Raw genomic sequence first — 14085 nt, 5'->3', positions numbered from 1 at the left:
GAATTTTGACCTTTCAAATTTTTTGATCTAAATCCCTTTAAGATGCTTCTGAAGTGTTTAAAAGACAGTGAGAAGTCAGAAGCTTTCATATCAAAAACATGTGAACTGTTCACAATGAAACAATTAATTCAAGCAAAAGCTGTATCTTTAGGGCTAGACAGTCCTCATTGTACAGCAAAGCAAAAATTAATGGATATTTGAGAAGAAAATCAAATTGGTCTCTGTCTTGTGCCTGTGCTGTGTCTTGCCCAGCCATTTCTCACACTGGGGTTTTCAGTGTTGTGCTTCAGAATTATTGTACAGACAAAATTGCTCAAGTATTACAAAAATTTACATTGATCATCAAGGGAAGTGGTTTTATCCTCTTTCATCCTCCTATTATTCGCAATAATATTTTAGACTGCCCACACTGGCTCTTTTCTTACCTTCCTTTATGTGCCATATGAAGGTCATTTAAGGAGATGGGGAGCAAAGCTTTAGTTCTTTTGAGCTTCAGACCATATCTGATAGAGGGTGGATTCCGTGATTTTGAAACTGACCATACAATGCTTGTAATTTCAAAACCTACCGATCTCATTTATTTTCAGTCAGTTGAATTTTTTGCATCAACTGTTAGTAGGTCAGGCTTTCATTAATTAGAACTGATGTACGTCTTAAGTAGCCTGTAGAAAACAGCCAAAAAAAATTCAGAGTGAAGGTTTTCAGTGTAGCATTTTCATGGTTTTAGTCTGGCAGTGATTTCAGAGGCTATGATGTGGTGTGTCTTCACTGGTTGTACCAATCTGACTATTACCCAGCGTATTGGTACATACAAACTCTTTGCACCAGTACCTGACTGCATCGTTTCACTTGTACCATTTACAGGGAATTGCCTGGATGGTCACCCAAAGTGTTGCAGTCAGCAGTTTAATGACCAAGTGGCACCAGTGACAAGTGGCACTCTTCAGGGGTCAGTACTGGAGCTGGTGCAGTTTAAGATCTTTGCTGATGACAGGGACAGTGGGACTGAGTGTGCTCTCACCAAGTTTGCAGGCGGCACCAAGCTCTGTGCTGCTGTCAGCATGCTGGGGGGAAGGAATGCCATCCAGAGGGGCCTGCACAGGCTGGGCCCATGTGAACCTTCTAGAGCCATAGAATCATCAACGTTGGAAGAGCCCTCTAAGATCAAGTCTGACATCAGCGCAGCACTACCCCTGTAACCACTAAAGCACATCAGCCTCTTAAACACCTCCAGGGATGGTGACCCCAACACTCTCCCCTATTCCAGTGCCTGTGCACTCTAACAGGGAAAAAAACTACTTCTAATACCTAACCTTAATCTCCCCTGTCTCAGCTTAAGGCTATTTCCTCTGGTCCTCTTACTTCAGTCACTGTAGAAGAGTCCAGCCCTCATCTAACTACAATCTCTTTTTGGGTAGTTGAAGGCAGCGATGAGATGCCCCCTGATGCTCCTCGAGACTGAACAAACCCAGCTCCCTCAGCCACTGCTCATAAGATCTGTTTCCTAAACCATTCATGAGCCTTGTTGCCCTTGGCTGGACATGCTCCAGCACCTCAATGCCCTCTTTAAAGAGATGATCCCAGAACTGAGCACAGGATTCAAGGTGCAGCACAGTGCTGAGTACAGTGGGGTGATAACTGCCCTGCTCCTGCTGGCCACAATATTCCTGACACCAGTATTCAAGATGCCACTGGCCTTCTTGGCCACCATCAACAGGGATCTTAACAGGCTGTGGAACAGGCTGCCCAGAGAAACTGTGTGTGCCCCATCCCTGGAAGTGTTCAGAGACAGTTTAGATAGGGCTCTGAGGAACCTGAGTGAAAGTGCCCGTGCCCGTGGAAGGTGCGGGTTGGAACTTGATGATCTTTAAGGTCCCTTTCAGATCACACCATTCTATGATTTTTTGACTTGCTTCTGTATTTCAGCTTAAGAAGCAAATGGGTAGCTGCTCCTCTGCTTCCATCATATATGCTGCCTTCATGTAGGACAAAATTAAATTTTGTCTGTTAATAAACTGTATGCTAATTATAAGTATGCTCTTCAGCAAAATAATAGGTGGTACAGTAATAGAACAGTAATAGAGCTGGAACAAATCTCCAGCCTTGAAGAAGTGTTATTTTTTTAACATTCCCAGCACTGCAAGATGCCAGCAAATGCAGATGTCTTTGCCTTTACTATGTGTACCATGCTGGTTTACAACTGAAGGATAAGCAAAGCAAAGTTTATTACTGTCATGTTTCTGTTTAATAGTTTCAAGTGCTGTTTTTCCCATTTCATTGCACTGAATCTGCTTTTTTTGCAACACAATTTCCTCTCTGTTAGGGGCAGACAGTGGAGAATAGATGAGTGGCTCAGTCACAGGAGGCTTTGGAGACATCTGGTTTTCCCTTGTATCATTTGTTTTCCAATCTGTCAAAAGCAGGACACAACTGGGGAAAGATGGCAGGGGAAGGAAACACACTGACCAGCCTGCAGTTGTGTCTGCATGAATCAGCATGTTGGTTTGTGCTCATGGAGATGGATGCAGGGTAATAAACCAAGTATGTCTTTGTTTACAGTTTTGTTTGAGAGAAACCTCTCTGCAAAAAGCTGCCAATCTGGCTGGGCAGAATGGAGAAATTCATCTCAGCATCAAAAATGCTTAAAAGTGCTCATCAACTTGTATTCATTACAAACACCTGCAAATGAAATTCATGTAACAGCAAAAGAAGCAAAAGTGATGATGTTGAAGCAGTGTGAAACTGAGCACTCCTGTGTCTGCAGTGGGCCAGTCTGTATCCAGGCACAAAGGATGTGTCTTTGAGAGGGATGTTCAGCTGACCTGTTTTCTATGTGTTTTCTACCTCAAGAGTGAAAATGAATCAATGCCCTGGATAAGATGGCTTTTCCAGGGGAACTCAGCAAGGCAGAGCTGTGGAAGAGTGGAAAGGTGCACTGGCAGCACTGGCTGCATTGCTGACCCCAAATTAAGGGCTCAGCATTTCTCCACTTGATCAGGTGCTGCTCAACTGCAAGGTGGAACTGTAAATCTTACAGGTTACTGCCATTAAGGAAGCATTAGGGTCTTACCAAGGTTTCAGACGTGCATTTTTCCAGTATTTGTAGGGTTAACCTCTCTCTTTTAAATATTTTGGAGCTTTGGATTTCCAGCTGTCCTGAAATTGGGTCTGCGACTTCACCATGATATCCTTCTTTAAATGTTGTCCATTCATCAATGCTGAGAAAGGGAAGATTTCTGCCCCAGGAGTGCTGGGGGGTTGGCCATCAGTGCTTGGCACATTGCTGCTCAACTCTGAAGCATTGCAGGGTGGCTGTTACTCCACCATCCACAACTTGTTGCCCACGTATTCCCTGTGGCAGGCATCTTCATTCTGGTTTCCCTACTGTCAAGAGGGTCATAGCCTTCACATACGTGCTCAACTGATCTAGAAATCATAACCCAGGCAGATGTTCAGCTCTCTGTGATTTCTTCTTTGCAAGTAAATACCACTTTCTGCATATGAAAGAGTAGTGTTTGCTTAAGTCCTCTCTCCCAAAAGTATAGGATTTTTAATCTCTAGCAATTTAAGTGGTGGCAGCTGAAAAGTTTCTCTAGTTACATTTTTGACTTGTTCCTTTAAACAAATGTTAATTTTAAAAAAATTAAAACAAAAAATAAAGTTGTGAGTATGCCTTTAAAAAATTTTATATTGTTGGCAGTCAGATGGAAATACCTGATCTTATACCTGTTCCTTGAAATATGGAATTCCCACATGGTCCTTGGAATAGAGACATATTTTCTTTCAGCAGCTAATTACAAGCACTACCTTCTCCTAAACTATTTCGCTGTGTAGGAAGAAAAATACTCGCCTCTTTTCTTTATAACTTCACTTGACCTTGGCACACTCCACAGACATTGCTGATTACACCTGAAGTGTGCCACATGTAGTTGTGATGTAAGGACTAATTTGCATCTGACATTAAATCCTTGTGTGCAACATCTTTATCTCAAAATCCTGCTGCTGCAGCTGGTTTTGCACTGTGTGATATTCCTGTGAATTGGTCTTGATGGCTTTGGTATCACCATTTTTGTAGTAATGCCTGGTTGTTTGAAGGAGATCTGTAAATACAAGGCAAGTGTTTAAACTCAGGGATGTTCTGCTGATTACTCTTCCTAAGACCAGACTTGAGAAAAAAACACGTGTCTTGAACTTTGCTCAAAGACCTTGGTACATTACTTGCCATGTTGATATTGCAATGTCAACTAATGCCCTGAAAATTCTTTAATAAAAAGGAGTTTTGTTGATTTTCAGGTGTTCAAATGAATCCATATTCAGAAAGGAAGATTTATTTTGGGCATACAATTTCTGCCCCACTCCGTACTCTTGGACAGCACTTCTGGGCCTTATTTTGTATTTGGTTTTCTTTGCACCTGGTAAGAAAATACTTGGTTTTGCATATAAGTTTAAAATGTCAAATAGTGAAGCTGCATGTTAATTTTATTTTTGAGCCCAGCCATTAATGTCAGATTGATCTTTTTATTCCTAATTCTTAGGGATGGGTCCTATGCCCTGGACTGTCAATTCTGAAATTTATCCACTTTGGGCTAGAAGCACAGGAAACGCGTGTTCTTCTGGAGTCAACTGGGTTTTCAATGTGCTCGTGTCACTGACATTTCTGCATACAGCTGAATATCTGACATACTATGGTAAGTAACAGTACCTGTCCATAAGTGCAGTACTGCCATTGGCACAGAGATTTCCTCTGGATTCTGGGTCCCTCCCCTGGTTTTGCCATGAAGTGTCAAACCAGTGTTCTCAACCCACTGCGGTTTAGTAAGACTGGAGATCTGCTTGGAACACAGAGTTTGGTCTGGATTTCATAAGAAGCATTTAATTTTGTCCTTAACTGAGAGCCCAGACAGTTGATTAAAACAGAGAAGCTGGAAAAAACCACTTTTGATTTAGTGAAATAATGCTGACTCCCACTTAAGGTGACAGCATCTGCAGTTTTCCACTTTATAGTGACATCCAAGGCCAGTATCAGATGGTACTTGCAGAAATGCAGCTGTTGATAGAGTGCTGTCTATGGGACCCTGTGGAGTGTTTGTCAGGTTAACTGCTCAGCCACTCTGGTACAAGTCATTTAAATCACATTAATCTGCCAGGGAGCTGATGTGACCTTCACATCCTTACTAGTGCAGAGCCTTTCAGCTCTGCTTGTTATTCTTTTGAGCCATCAGTGGAGCAACTCTAGGTAAATGTTTGTTGGTCCTTTGCTACATGCTCTGCCCCTCTAGGTATGGTGGATTGTGGGCAGGAACAAGCTCTTTCTCAGTATTAATTGTCACCACAACACACTTTTAAATAATAATTAGGTGTAAAAGTCACAAACATTATTTTAATCCTGACTCATTTCTTTTGCTAGAGCTTTTCATTTTGAGGACTTGACTTAATGTGTCCTTCATTGTCAAGGCAAACCAAGAAAGGTCTTTCCTTTCACATCTGATTTTTTTTTTAATTTGGGCATGTGATTGTCTAATTGCTGTTTATTTTAAGAGCAGAGCGACTTGCCCAGAAAGGATGTGTGCTATCTTTCACATGAATTGAAATTGCCTTTGTCAATTTACTTTGGTGAGGAATGAGGTAGTGAAGAGTCCTTCTCCTACACCCACGGCTCATTGTTGTAACCCTGCCACTCCAGCCTTTGCTTTCACACTCTCTGTTGAAGCCACAGCCTGCTGCTTCTGTCACTCCCCTGCTCTGGCACAGAGGAGGGATGGGGACCTCTGTAACTGACTGTGACAATGGTTTTACATTGCAGGAGCCTTCTTCCTCTACGCAGGGTTTGCTGCCTTGGGACTGGTTTTCATCTATGGCTGCCTTCCTGAGACTAAAGGGAAAAAACTGGAGGAAATTGAATCTCTGTTTGAAAGCAGGCTATGTACATGTGGTATGTCAGATTCTGATGAAGGGAGGTATATCGAGTATATTCGGGTGAAGGGAAGTAATTACCATCTTTCTGACAATGATGCTTCTGATGTGGAATAATTTTCAGCTGCTGATGTATTTAATCATTTAAAAGCCTTCTGGGAGAAAAGCAGCTCTCTGATGACCTCACTGCCCTGCTTCTGGTCTGGTTCTCCTTTCTACTATGTATTTAAAAATGCCTTCATGTTCAAAAATGCTCCATTTGGGAGGAAATTCAATATGCTAGCGTTTTCTTGATAACTGAAAGCAATGGCTTCCAAAAGAGATTGAATTCCACGATTATGTGACTTTACCAAGTGTGTGTGACACTGCTCCATCCCCAGAGGTTTAGTAGGGTGCACTGTACCAGATGAATACAGAAGGCAATCCTAGATGGTCAGGGGCTTATCTCCAATACTGACAAAACCTAAAATAATCAAGTGGCTGATGAGAAAGCAGCTGACAGCTGTTGGATCCCCATCCCATAGGAGCCAAGGAAGAAGCTCTGCTGTGCAGTATGACAAAGGATGAATGCATAAGCTGCTGTAATAGTAACCATTTAAAAGGTTTAACTGATTGGGAAAATACAAATACCTGCTGTATCCATCAGAGGGACATTTCCCAAATTTACCCAAAGAGAGAGAATTTCCATTATTTATTTGAGCTAGCAAGTAGAGAGCCATACTCACCTGGATGGGGGTTCACTAGGGTGGTGTGTGTCTGTGCTACACCGGGTTGTCCACCCACTGCTGCTCCTGAGAACATGCTGCAGTTGGGAGTTTATGTTTGTGAGAAAAACTGCCAAAATTGATTACTAACAGCAGGAAAACAGAGTTCAGGACGTGGCCACACGTACAAATGTACTGGTATATATTGCTAGGTACAACATAGAGGTTTCAGTTTTAATAAAAAAATATGTTTGTTTTCCTTTTTAGCATTTGAACATATTGGTTTGTGCCTAGTTTTGAACAGAAAAATACCATTAGAAGAAAGAGAAGGAGGGGAGAGGGTTTTTGCTGCTAAATGTACAGTGGTCATTCCTCCTGCGCCTTTTGCTTGTGAATAATTATTGCCTTCAGTTTATCTCCATTTGTGCCGAGTAAATGACTCCAGCACATTTTTCTTCAAATTTCCATAGCCAATTGGTGTCTTGCTTCATCTATAGAGAAATATTAGCCGTGGCCAGAAGCCTGCATCTCATATTAATTGCCTTACTGAAGCATTGCAAACTTGTCAAGAAAATGTCAGGCACAAAACTAACTTGGCTGCCTTTAGCTTGGTAATGAAAATGTGAATGGTATTTTATTCACCTGCTGTGATTGCTTGCCTTGGCAAATTGAATTTTATACAGCTACATAAAAATATTATTTGTTTTTTCTTTGTCCTGTCCTCACTGCTTTAAGTCTTCAAAGATATGAGTTTGAAAACATCAACAATTCAAATTCTTATCTTTGAAGCATTTGCTTCATGAAAGAATATTGGAAACTTTCTCTGCCCGTGGGCTGACACCCATTTATTTGGTAAAAAATACATTTCTTTTTCATTGTGTAAAGATTAAAGAAGTCATTAGGTGCATTAGCTTTTATAGATTTGGTTTGTGGGTTTTTCTTGGGTTGAAAAATGTTTTTAATGTTGGATTGCTATCAAAACCAAGCCTGGACAGTTGTTACTAAATTATTTTTGTTGGATAACGTGGGGTTTTGTTATTGTAAAGAAGTCTGACATTATGTTATCTAATATTCTGTGGGGGGAGTTCTTATTCTCCAATTCTTAACCCTCAGGGATTGGGTGTATTTTGGTTTTTTTTCTTTTTTTCTTTTTTTTTTTCCTTTTTTCTTTTTTTCTTAATCAGAGAAATATTTTTGGAAAGAAAACATTTTAAGGAATCCTCCTGTGACTTGACTGGGGCTAAAAGGGAAAAACATAGTAGACAGAGGGAATTTCAACTGACTATTTGCAAAGAGCAGCTCGAGCTGTGCGGTGAGAGGGCTGGATTCTCATGCCTTCCATCTTGCCTCCCTTTTAAGCGCACAATATTTTTATGCTTGAAAGCACCAGCTGTAGAAAATGCTGAGATCTCCAGATCTATCTATTGCAAATGCTGAGGTCCTCAGACCTCCCTACAAATGCCCCTGCTGTGGCACGTCTCCCTTCGGCTGTCACCTCTTTGAAGCCTTCCCTGAAGGTGCAACACCTGAAATGAGAAAAAGAGATACTTGGCACAGAGAGAAGAACAAAATCGTTTCAAGGAGAAATTAACTGATTTCTGAAACCAAAAAATGGTGTTTGAAGGCCCAAATTGGAAGCAGTTTTGTTACCTAGAGCAGAGTGTGAATAGGTGTGTAACAGCCAATCTGTGCTTACAGAGCTTAAGTGGTTTAAGTGGGTATGTTCTGGCTTCTGGGGATGGGGACTTAGGGTTCTGATGGCCCCAAAAAGCACAAGCCCCCATTCACCTTCACACCTGTGAACATTCCCTTGCTTGGGGTGTCTGGAGTGGGAGCGAGGTGGGAGCCACCATCCCAGTGCCAGCCCCGTGTCAGCGCTGAGCTCACCTGTGTCCACAGGGAGAGGGAAGGTGCAGGGATTGGGCAGAACTGAAGTCACTGAAAGGTCACTGTCACAGGGTCAGCAGCCTCTTCTGTTTTGCAGGCCGTGCTGGGGCTTTTTAGCAGCAGCAGCCCATCTCTCTGCCAGCCTTGTTTCACGGACCTTCCCAAAGGGGCGCTCAGTCGCGCTCAGCACTGGGCTCGTTTTCTCACACAGGTTCAGTCTTACTGAAAACAGTTTTCTGAAGGTTTGTATCCCCTGTCCTTTCTCCCAAGACACAGCAATTGAAACATGCATTTTATTCCTCACTGCTGCTGGCCATGAGGGTACAAAATACATTGGCTTCTTTATTGTCCCTCGCTGTTCTGTGCCTACGGAGAGCCGGGTTTAAGTCTTCCTTTTAGGGTTTCTTCACACCTAGAAAGCATTCCATACCTTACAAACACTGAACCAAGCATCATGTGTATTAAAAATGAGATCAGATACTTCAAATTAATCTTATGCTGTAGGGTTTTATTTTTAGAATCTGTGAACATTTAGAGTTTATGAAGAAAATTAGAAATATGTTTCTATTTTGCAAATATTTTTTATATTTATGAGTATTTTAAGTTTTAAGAGATTTTCGCTAGAGGTAGACTTAGTAACATTCCAGATAAAAGAATAAATTACAGTGTAACTGAATAATTTCTTATTACATGAATTTCATTTATGAAGTAGCATAAACAATATGTCTAAGCACAATATTCTTTTATTGAAAGCTTTTTGCAGAAGATGTGAAATTGTTTCTTCACAAGGACTGCACACTTAATTCAGGTATTCTGTGCATCAGGAGTGTGAGAGTAATACTGCTGGTAGAATTGGGCTTATTGATTATACACAACAATTTGAGATATTTTAATTCTGAATTATCCACCGACTCTACATGTTGTGAGCTAACACCAACTATAAAAGAAACAAGCACTGATGCATTTTTAATATTTTAAAATTTAATTCATGTAAATTTGCATATAGTAGCTTGTTCACCATACTGAGTAATTTGAGATAATTTGGCACTTTTTTCTTCCCCTTGTCACTTTGTTGATCAAAAGAATCTTTTAACAAGAGAACCAAACCTGTTTTGAAAATAGATAGAGTCAAAGCAAGGCCCAGGAGTCATTTGGAGGGCTGGAGCTTCATTGCTGTGTGGGCACCTTGGATTGGTCACTCTTGTGGACGTTTCCTTGGGAGGTGCAGTGACAATGCTGGCAGAAATGGTGGGGCAAGAAAGGGTAAATCACAAAGGACCATTGCTCCAACGCTAACTTATTTTGGGATGGGTTGATAATGCCACATTTCACTCGTGTAGGAGTTAGGGTTGGGAGGGGAGAAGGAAATGATGCATCGAAAGGACCACAAAGTCAAGTTTCAGTAGAGATGGGTGTTGTAGCCAGCAGGAGCAGTCTCTGCTTGTCTCCCTTGTGGGGTGAGGATGATGGGGCGAGGGACTGTGCTTGGCCCTGTGGATAGGAATGGAGGGGCTGTAAGTGCAAGAAGCACTCTAGTGTTGCTCTCCCATGCCTGTGTGGAGGTGAGGATGTGGCAAAGTTGTACATTTTTCCTTGGGGAAATCTCTTTTGCCATTCGTAATCACTTGGGCTGAGCACTAGGGAGAAGTTTTGACCTTCAGGAGCTGCTACAGACCCTAAGCAAGGGTCTTGCCTTAGGCCATGCAGTCCTGAGGCAAGGAAAAGACAGAACCTGTACTTCTCCACTTTTTACCCAGCTTTCTACTTCTTGGTGATGCTCTTCTAACATGGTCATTTTGAAATTTTACTTGCATTGTTGGCTTTGTTGGCTGAACATCACTACTGCAGAAGAGGCAGAACCTTTACAGCAGAGAATGATCTGGGGGTAGAAATCGAGGCGGAAGAGACAGTTCTGCAAAGCACTTTAAAGAGTAAGATACGTGTGCACTTTTTTTCTGAGAGAATCAAGCTAACCAAACCCATTCCTCTGCATTGGGAAGAGAATCAAGCTTTGTGTACCAGGCCAGAAGCAGATAATGCCACAATATGTGCTTTATGGCAAAACGTGTTTTTATTGCGGGTAACATTTACAGCTTACATGTAGCTGCTGCCTATAAAGTGACTCAATTGTTCTCTGGATTTGAACAAGTCATACTTTTGTGCAAAAATCTTAGTGGTTTTCTATCAATCTTCATCACCTTGTGTACAGTACAGTTAAGCATAATCCACAGTGGTCTAGATTGTGGCAGTGTTTCAAATGTCAGCACAGTAAAATTCTAGGTGAACATTGTTAAAGAAATATTGTTGTTTGTGATACTGGGGGTTAAAATTCCTCAAAGGCAACTATATATAGATTTTAAAAGTCTGAAAAAAAAAGGCAGTTCTTATCTATTTTGTGTATGTTTTCATATAGAGAAGGAGTTTTTTATGTGCCAATAACCATCACTGTAGTGTTTTGTAAATGGGTGTTAATAGTGTTGCAGAGTTCTGTATATGAGAATATACTTTAGCCACAATGACCTGCTAGTGTGACCTGTGGCATGTTTTTAATCTACACCTCTCATCAGAGGTGCTCACTTGTTGGCTTCAGTAGAGCTCACTCATGCCAGGGGAAGTTTGACAAGAGTCAGGCCTCAACAATACAGACTTCATCTAAATCCCTGCTTTTTCACATTGTCCCTAGACAGTATGTTACATGTGAATGATCTGGCACATGTAATTTTAAACCTTCATCCCCAGTTCAGTTACTCTCCTTGATTTTGTTGAGAAAAATTTTGTCAGAATTTGCTTTAGCCTTTCATGACATTTATATAAATAAGGAGCATACTGATGAATTATGAATATTGTCCACCTATTTCTAAAGGAACCATCTGTTTCTGAAGTGTTAAAATAAAGGCAAATTTCTCTTGCTGCCTTAAACATTACACAGACTTTGGAGAGGACTGAATGTATGACCATCATCGTGACTTCTGCAGGAGAAACTTCATGGATGCTCAGCAGGTGTGAAACGAGGTGGTTTCATGGTGCTGGGATGCTGCGTTACACTGCGGGCCCTGCCTAGTGCACGCCTGCCATCTGTTTGATTTCCAGTGTTCCAACAGCCCCTGTAAACTGATGGGATTATCCATGTGCTTGATATTCTCCATGTGCTCAGTGTCCTGCTGGTCCGGGACGTCCCTGGGAAGTGGCACGAGTCATGTCTCTGCTTTCCATTGTGAATCTCACTCCTCCACAAAATGCTTAACCGGATCTGTGTGGGACAAATGCCATCTAGAATATCTGAGACGTTACTGGGGACCAAACTGACAGTAATAATTCCATGCTGAATAATGTGCACATGGTGCCATCAGGCACACTGTAATCCCTGGGCACGGGTTATGGTATTCAGTACAAAACAGGTTTTGGCAAAACAATTTGCTGGGTTGTCCAAGTCATTTCTTAACCGTGTCGAAAATGTGCCATTTCCATTTCCAACCGGTCAAGCCTATAATGTATGAAAGTGTTGTACATTTTCTGAAACTTAAGTGATGTAAAATTATTTAATTGACTTATGATTGCTTTAATGAAGTTTGGTCTTTACATAAAAATAAATATCTTCAAAGAATTGTCAGTGCCAGAAGTGTAAATGAACAAAATAAAAGGTGAGATACTTAATTAAAGAATTCTTCTCAAGGTTTCATTTTTTTGAGTATTCGGGTCACCTTTTAGAGTGGCAGCTTCACATTACTCAGCAAAATGAGCTCAGATAGACCACGGGTTTGCCTGAAATAAGGGAAGGGTAAGATTAGCTTTGAATATGATCTTAATATGATGTTTTTCAAATCAGAGAATGGTTCTGTGACACCAGGTAAGTTTCCCTTCCTTTCTGGAGGATTTGTGTGAAGAGCTGAATGCAGCTATGCAGAGCTGCCAACTGTCCCAGTGTCCCACCATGGGTTTGCAATGTCCTCTGCCCAAGCAGACTGGTTTTCCTTACAGCAATTTACACTGTCAGACTTGATTATGGACTGGGAAAAGAGCAGGAGTTGCTGTTTTCTAATGGGGAACTGTCCTAATTCTGTGTGTTTTATTAAGAAAATTGCTGGAATCGCTTTGATGGCTAAAACAAAGCAGCATGACTGTGACTGTGCTGTGCTGGGGCTGCGCTGGCTGCACTCGCCAGTGCGACAGAGGAATCGCACCCGGGAGAACAAATGGAAGATGGTTCTGTTACATCCACCCACCACAGGTACCACAATTGAATCCTGCTGAGATCCAGAGCTGGCTCTGAATGAGCTGTAGCCTTTTGGTCCAGGATGCAGAGAGATCACAGCCAATGGGGAGAAGACTGCTTGGCAATCGTGTATCTGTGGCAGTGCATATCTCCAAGAGGGGAGTGAGGCAGCTCAGCACTGTGCACTGACAGCTTCTGTTTCTAGGTTTCTGGCTGATAGTGCTTACAAAGGTGATGAGTGACTGCAGTTCATATTACTTGTCACCAAAACTACATGGCAGCTTTGTGGGATAATGAAAATCTGCTGACTCTGTGTTAAACACTCAATTTTTTGCCTTCTCTATGCTCTATGTTAAACACTCAATTTTTTTGCCTTCTCTATGCTCCATTGCCATTTCTCTGTGCTCCAGCTACTATTGCAAAGCAACTACTGATAGATTGATGTTTGCCAAATGCATTCTCCCTTGTGTAGAACTGAACTGCAGGCAGTAACAGCAGTTGCTCCAGATCTTTGTGAGCATTTTCAGGATCAAGACTGGGTGATGCTCCATCTGATCTAAAGTCACCCATAGAGTGGTGTGTGGCCTTTGCTTTGTGCAAGGCACTAACTGCTTCTTTCAAGGCTTCTACAATTTGTGGGAAGAAGTGGGGAACTTAAAGGTATGCTTAAAAAAAAAAAAAAAGTCCTTTTTCTCTAATCTCAGTGGTCACCTGCTGAGTTGCTCTGGACTGGTTAAAGAGACCTGCTGTCAGTTGTCCCCTGAGCTGGTGTCCTTCCAGTTCACCCCTCACCCACACAGAGCTCCCTGCACAAACATACTAGGGCACTTCAACTGCTGCAGTTTCACTTCCACTTGACCCAAAATGAATGGCATCTCAACTCTTCTCCTGATGGACAGTCTAACATATTCAGCCCATCAAGCAACCAGATGAACTCTGTGGGAATCAGTCACACACACTTGCATCAGCGGTTCCACAGTCTCATCCTGGGCTTGGTTGTTAGCTGGTCTCCAGGGCAGGTTTTCACTCCCTTGTTTAACATGTGTTACCTACCTCATATCTGCATGTGTGTGTGATTGAGAAGGTCTGCATAGTCCTGAAGTTTAGAAAGCCTTTGCCTTTTGAGAGTTAACTGTAGAACTACCAGGAATATTTTCTGCGTGTTAATTTTGACAGAAAAATCTGCAGGGCTGTGTGAGTTTAATTTGGTTGGATACTTTTATAGGAGATACTGGGATCTGGGTTTCAAGAGGATACAAGGATCCATCTGTTTTTCTGATGTGTGAAACCTTTGCCTTAGCTAGCACACTCTGATTTTGGATGCTGTGATATCCCATGAAAACTCAGATAGAATCCTTAATGCCAAAC

The 14085-nt window shown here is 41.8% G+C and overlaps 1 protein-coding gene across 3 annotated transcripts in view; it reads left to right on the top strand.

Annotated features, from left to right (window-relative positions):
- SLC2A13 (solute carrier family 2 member 13) overlaps nt 1-12166 on the top strand; it is a 142704-nt gene extending 130538 nt beyond the window's left edge. Inside the window, exons 8-11 of one of the 3 annotated variants that reach the window (XM_059847328.1) lie at nt 4294-4415; nt 4536-4688; nt 5804-5932; nt 11434-12166. In XM_059847328.1, coding sequence (XP_059703311.1) covers nt 4294-4415; nt 4536-4688; nt 5804-5932; nt 11434-11450 — 421 coding nt within the window. In that variant the 3' untranslated portion in view covers nt 11451-12166. Of the gene's footprint in view, nt 1-4293; nt 4416-4535; nt 4689-5803 lie in introns of all 3 variants that reach the window. The other 2 variants (XM_059847327.1, XM_059847326.1) reach the window with 2 other exon arrangements.
- Nucleotides 12167-14085: the final 1919 nt, after the last annotated feature.

The sequence above is a fragment of the Haemorhous mexicanus genome, chromosome 5 (genome assembly GCF_027477595.1).
Source record: "Haemorhous mexicanus isolate bHaeMex1 chromosome 5, bHaeMex1.pri, whole genome shotgun sequence".
Taxonomy (NCBI): Eukaryota; Metazoa; Chordata; class Aves; order Passeriformes; family Fringillidae; genus Haemorhous; species Haemorhous mexicanus.
The sequence above is the reverse complement of the archived record's forward strand: the minus strand, read 5'-3'. Positions and strand labels throughout refer to the sequence as shown.